At 43.3% G+C, this 6,091-nt stretch overlaps 1 protein-coding gene across 2 annotated transcripts in view; it reads right to left on the bottom strand.

The window, feature by feature from the left end:
• Positions 1 to 2,159: 2,159 nt before the first annotated feature.
• Utp15 (UTP15, small subunit processome component) overlaps positions 2,160 to 6,091 on the bottom strand; it is a 21,457-nt gene continuing 17,525 nt past the window's right edge. For both annotated transcript variants that reach the window (XM_005356441.3, XM_026783796.1), the window contains one exon: positions 2,160 to 5,354. In XM_005356441.3, the coding sequence (XP_005356498.1) occupies positions 5,104 to 5,354 (251 nt within the window). In that variant the 3' untranslated portion in view covers positions 2,160 to 5,103. The remainder of the gene's footprint in view (positions 5,355 to 6,091) is intronic.

Raw genomic sequence — 6,091 nt, 5'->3', positions numbered from 1 at the left:
GCATTCTACAATAAAACTAAATTTAAGCAATATTCATCTATAAAGCTAGACCTACAGAAGGTGGTAGAAGGATGGATTTTCCCCCAGATGGGGTCCTGGAGCTGAAAGAAATGGGCATATCACCCCCCATCCCTAACCCAGTAAAAATTTAGCTTCCTCCAAGGGAGTCTCACTGGGAAAACAAACTACTCTTAAGAGAAGATTGCGTGCCTAGGAGCAGTTGTCTAACAGAAAAAATTAATTTAGTTGCATCTTTGGGGATTCCTTTCCTCATGTTGTGTCAGGGCTTTTAACTTTTTAAAAACTCTCTCTCTCTCCCTCCCTCCCTCCCACCATCTCCCTCTCATTCTGTTGTTTCCCCCCCCCATCCCTCCCCCGCGGGGTTTCTCTGTGTAGACGTGGCTGTCCTAGAACTCATGCTGTAGACCAACCAGCTACCTGTCTTCTATCCAGACCAAGAGTTAAGCAAGCAGTTTCAGTGTGGTGGTTTGAATAGCAACAGCCCCCATAGGTTCATATATTTAAATGCCTAGGCAACAGGGAGTACCTCTCTTTGAGAAAGACTAGGTGTGGCCTTGAGGGAAGAGTGTCACTGGGTGTGGACTTTGGGGTTTCAAAAGCCCACACAAGGCCCAGTGTTACTCTCTGCCTACAGATCAGAATATAGCCGTTAGCTACTGCTCTAGCGCCTGCCTGCATGTAACCACGCCATGATAGTGGACTTCACCTCTAAAATAGTAAGCCCCCAGTTACATGCTTTCTCTTATTAGAATTGCCTTGGCCAAGGTGTCTCTTCACAGCAATAGAACAGTCACTAAGACATCTAGTAAGGGAGCAAGGTGGTGAGAACATTTAGACTGTCTTCAATATAAGAAACCTCAAGTGAACAGCGGCTTCCTAATGTTCTAATGCCTAATGTAATAACCAATGTTGCCGCGACCCTAGGACCTCAGGGCATCAGCTTGACGGAAATATACAGAATGCTAATATATAGACATGAGCTACTATGTGGACTTAATAATAGTCAGATGACTGGAGAAACATTAGGGCTAAGTATATTGGGCAGGACAGTTCCAGAAGAAACTAGAATAAGTAAGGAAGATCTCATCAGTGGAGAGAGGTATCATCCTGTTGGGTCAAGGCTGGGAAAGGGGCAGAAAAATGAATCCCCACCCATCAGCTGAGACATTCTTCCCTTCCCTTGGATGTCAGAAAGGGGCCTTTAGCCTCAGACTCAAAATTATACTATTGACTTTGGACTTGGTTCCAAGTCCTTTTGACTTGGAATGAGCCCCACTACCAATTGCCTGCTTGGTAGACAAGCTTATGTTAGACTTAACCTCCATGATTGCAAGAGCCAATTTAAAAAAAAACGAAAACCACCTTTAATGTTTCTAGCTCAGTCTCTCTAGCATGCAAACCAAAATTCAACTGACCTCATGTCCTTAGCCAGATTTCTGTCGACCATCAGTCTTTGTATGAAACTTATCATGCTTTCTTTCTTAATTATTCTGGACCATCTGGCAGTCTTCAATGCCAGCTGCCCTAATTGCTTTCTTTTGCTGTGCTAAAACACTGACCAAAAACCAATTTGGGGAGGAAAGAGTTTATTTAGCTGACAGACCACCATTTAAGGTAAACCAAGAACTGAAGCAGAGACCATGGAGGAACACTGCCTACTGGCTCGTTCCCAGGCTCAAGTTCAGCTACCATTTTTTTTTTCTTTTTGGCTTTTTGAGACTGGGTGTCTATAGCTTTGGAGCCTGCCCTGGAACTAGCTCTTGTAGACCAGGCTGGCCTCAAACTCACAGAGATCCGCCTGCTTCTGCTATCATTCTTACATACCCTAGGCTCACCTGCCTAGCAATGGCACCGCCCACGGTGGGCTGGACCCTCCCACATCAATTAGTAATCAAGAAAATGCCCCGCAGATATACCCACAGGCCAACCTGGAGGAGGCAATTCCTTGATTTCGGTTCTTTCTTCTTAGGTGTGTCAAGTTGAGGACAGAAGCCAATGATGACACCAGCTGGAAACACGTCAGTCTTTCCTACATCTGGGCTGTTCTGCACATCACTGACCATCATCTGATCCACCACAGACGTTACCAGACCTTCCCTCAACCACAATGTTAGCTAAAATGGACTGTGATTTATTTTGTTCATTTCAATAACCTCTGGATCTCAATGTCTCAAGTTCACGGAGTCTTTAGCCATTCGGTTTTAAAATCAACTCACACTCGGGCAGTAAGAAAAATAAATTTATTGAGAGTTCCAAAGGAACTTCATGGAGAAGGAAGAAGTACAGACAAGATAAAGGGGAGAGAAAGTTGGCAGGGAGTAAGCACTTCTATCTGGTGAGGCAGGGCCGTCAATGACTTTATTTTCTCTAAAGGTAAGATGCATTCTGGAAAGGGCTTCCTCTGCTGAAGACCCCAACACAGCATCCCCAGCCTCCCACATCTCCCTAGAGCAGGGGTTCTCAACCTTCCTAATGTTGCAGCCCTTTGATACAGTTCCTCATGGTGACTCCAATCAGAAAATGATTTCATTACTATCCGTATCTGTAACTTTGCTATTGTTCTGAATCATAATGTAAATATTTTTTGAGACAGAAAAAGTTTGCCAAAGGGTGTGAGACTCACAGGTTGAGAACCAAATTGTTCTGACCTAGAAGAACAATTTCACTGTAAATCTGAATTTGTAGACGGAGCCTGAGTCAGATATACCAGCCCTGGCCCAGGCACCATGGCTACAGGAATAGATAGCATAGGAAGAGATAACAATATCTGCCAGCAAATGGGGTTCAGTTTCTCAGGGACACTTTGTTCAAAGATAAAACTATTCAATGGTCATTTATTAACGTTAGGCATATTCAAACTTTTGTTAAATGTTTAACTTGGAAGCATCCCACCGAGAAAACTACTCCATTTTAATAACCTCATTTGAGGGAGTCTTTAATGGTTGGCAGAATTCATTTCAGTTCAGTCAGTGGAGTTTCTAACCATCCCATTTGACATCGATTCCTTAAGCAATTTAACAGCACAGGCATTTGAGAAATCAGACTCGAAACAAACAAACCTTCCCATATGTTTAAGTCTGAGTTAACATAATAAATTAAACATAAATGAATTCTCAGCAATATTTCATTATTCTTGCATCCATGGCAAAACATCAAAAACTTCCCAACTAAGCAGCACAAGTCTAAGAATTCATTAGGCATTTGACTCCTAAGGCCAACATTACATATTGAAATATGTCAATTATGTTAAAACGCTTCATATAGCAAGTAATAGTTTTAATGAATATAAAAACAACTCCTAAATTGGGTGTGGTAGCACACATTTTTAATCCCAACACTTGGGAGGCAGAGGTATGGATCTCTGAGAGTTTAAGGCCAGCCTGGTGACAGAGTGAGTTCCAGGACAGCCAGGGATAAACAGAGAAACCCTGTCTCAAAAACAAAACAAACAAAACCTCCTGAACATAATTGCACTGAAGATTGTGGGAAATGTTTCCTAGTCTTAAGGGTTTGTGATTACTATAAATATTACACAAGAGTTGCAGCACTCTCAAAGAGAGCAAGTCCCCAGCGGGCGAGCCCAGAACAGGGATGATAAGGAACTCAAGCTTGGGGAACTGAGTGACTTGAATTAATTCACTGTTAAAAGAGAATGATTTGACACTTAAAGACAGTTGTGATGAGAATAAAGGCCAGGAAATCCTCCAGAGCTGCACAGGGACAGCAGCTTCAGGTAGAATCCTAACTGTAGTGCACACCCTGCACACTTAGGAAGACTTACTTAAATGGTTGTACTTAAGTAGGTCAACCCTTTCAACCGTAAAGCACAAGCTCTCATTTGTGACTAATGTAACTACTCAAAAAGGCAAACTCCAGGTTCTCACAAGACACCATACTGTAGAACTGTTTCAGCGCACTAAAGGGAACCTATATACCCTATTGTTGAACTTAAACACCAGAACATTCCAGACATATCCCCACTTCTGCTTTAAGGAACCTAAGGTTATAAAACTGAGATTATGAGCACTCATTACAAAAATCTTTCCCCAAGGACTCCTTCAGCTCAGGATGCTGTCATCAAACACATCCTAACCTAAGTAGGGGAGCTAAAGGAAGGGAGGGAAGTAATGGCTGTGGACCAGTATGCTGGTCACAAGTCACTGGCCATCGGGAATTGACACACCTCAGAAAGTCAAAAGGAAAAGAATCTTTTTATAAAAAAAATAAGGTTTACAATGAACTTTCAAAACCACAATTTTTCAAAGCAAACTGCTCCCATTTAGGGTTCAGACCCACAACATAAAGAACAGAGAAAAAGAAGAGTAGGTACAGGAAAGAGAACTGTTCTGGAGGGCCACACGCACAGACCCACTCGGAACATGCGCACAGGCTGACGGGCCGTTACCATGAGGGCAGGACAGTCTTCTCACAGACTGAGGCAGGTGAAGCTGGAGGGAAGGCAGCACACTAGGATGGACTGGTTCAGTCAGATTGCTCTGGACTTTGTCCTGATAAGCAGACTAAAGACAACACCGTGGAGAGCACAGTTCATAGGTAAGCAAGGACTACAACACCCTAACTATGCTTCCAGGAGCAATAGTCTATGATCTGCCACACTTGGAAGACAGTCCCACAAGCAGCTGGGGAGAATGTGTGACCCAGGACTTCAAGGATAACAGCAAAAGAGACCAAAGTTCTCAGGGGCACTGCATACAGAGAAAGAGGTACTGCTGTTGCTGTTTGTTCTTGATATTTCCCAGGCTAGACATAGAAACAAAACAAAAACCAAGGTGCTGTTCCCTTGGCAGGACTCTGCCCCATAGCAACCAAGTTTGACTCCATTAAAATCAGTATCAACTCATCCAGGGTGGACAAAACACTGTGACTAAAACACCTAAAATCTTCCAGCAGAAGATGCCACAAAATCAACCAAATTAATACATGGAAAACCATGTCTTCAAACAGGTACTTATTTCCCAATTATAATTAATCCAGTCTCTTCCATAAAACTCCTGTAAATTATCTCTTTGAATGTCTTGCAGATGCCGTCTTCTCAGCGATTAAGAGTCAAACAACTCCCAGTTAGGAGCTCTTGTCCGCGTCAGCGGGCTGACAGGGTGTCTCTGTCATCTCCTCCTCTGGGAGTTCAGTAGGCACGTGCTCTGCCACAGGAGCGCTGTTGTTCCTCGTCATGGTGGCAAACAGCATGTCCATCATCCCCAAGGTTTCCAGGAGTTCTCTTTGGTAATCGATTTCTTTTTCTACGAGTCCTTGAAGTACTATGAACTTTTTATCAACTATGGGTGACTGGCCAATCACAGGCAGATATATATCTACAAAGGGACAGAAAGTATATTAACTAGAAACATTTTCTGTGGGTAAAATCAATATTTAGAAACAGTATGATGCTAAATATAAAGACATTGAATACCAGTATTTTTTTAATAATTAAGTTGTAATTTATAGAAAGCGTAACAATCCATCTGATTAAAGAATTTTGAAAAGAAATAATTACATAAAATATAGGGTATGGGGTCTTATTTTCATTTTCATGTAAAAACTACATGACTGGGGGCTGGGGAGAGTGCTTGCTTTGCAAACAGTTAAGATCTGAATTTGATTCCCAGAACCCATAGAAAAGACCAAAAAAAGAAGCTGGACACCTGGCACACAACTGGAACCCAGCCCTGGGGAGGTAGAGACGGGAAGGCCCGAGGCTGGCCGGCCACCAGCTGAGCTCTACTGAGCTTCAGCATCAGTGACAGAACCCGTCCCGGAAAAACAGATGGAGAGGGATGGAGGAAGGCCCAGGATGCCGACATGTGGCAAACCTGAAACAGAGTATTAGGTTCGGGGCTGCAAGTAGGAATGGGCCACATGAAAAGGCGTGAGTAAGTCCCAGGCAGGACCAAGGGAAATCCACAAACACTCAACTTTAGATCTGTAAATGAAACAAAGGACCCAGAAGCAGACAGGGTGAATCCTCCTCAGTGCGGCTTTCAGCAAGAGAGAAAAAGACCGCTTCAGTGGGCTCCAGTCACACACCCGGCCTCTAGAGAAAGACTCGGTG

This window comes from Microtus ochrogaster, chromosome 19 (genome assembly GCF_000317375.1).
Source record: "Microtus ochrogaster isolate Prairie Vole_2 chromosome 19, MicOch1.0, whole genome shotgun sequence".
NCBI classification, from domain to species: Eukaryota; Metazoa; Chordata; class Mammalia; order Rodentia; family Cricetidae; genus Microtus; species Microtus ochrogaster.
The sequence above is the reverse complement of the archived record's forward strand: the minus strand, read 5'-3'. Positions and strand labels throughout refer to the sequence as shown.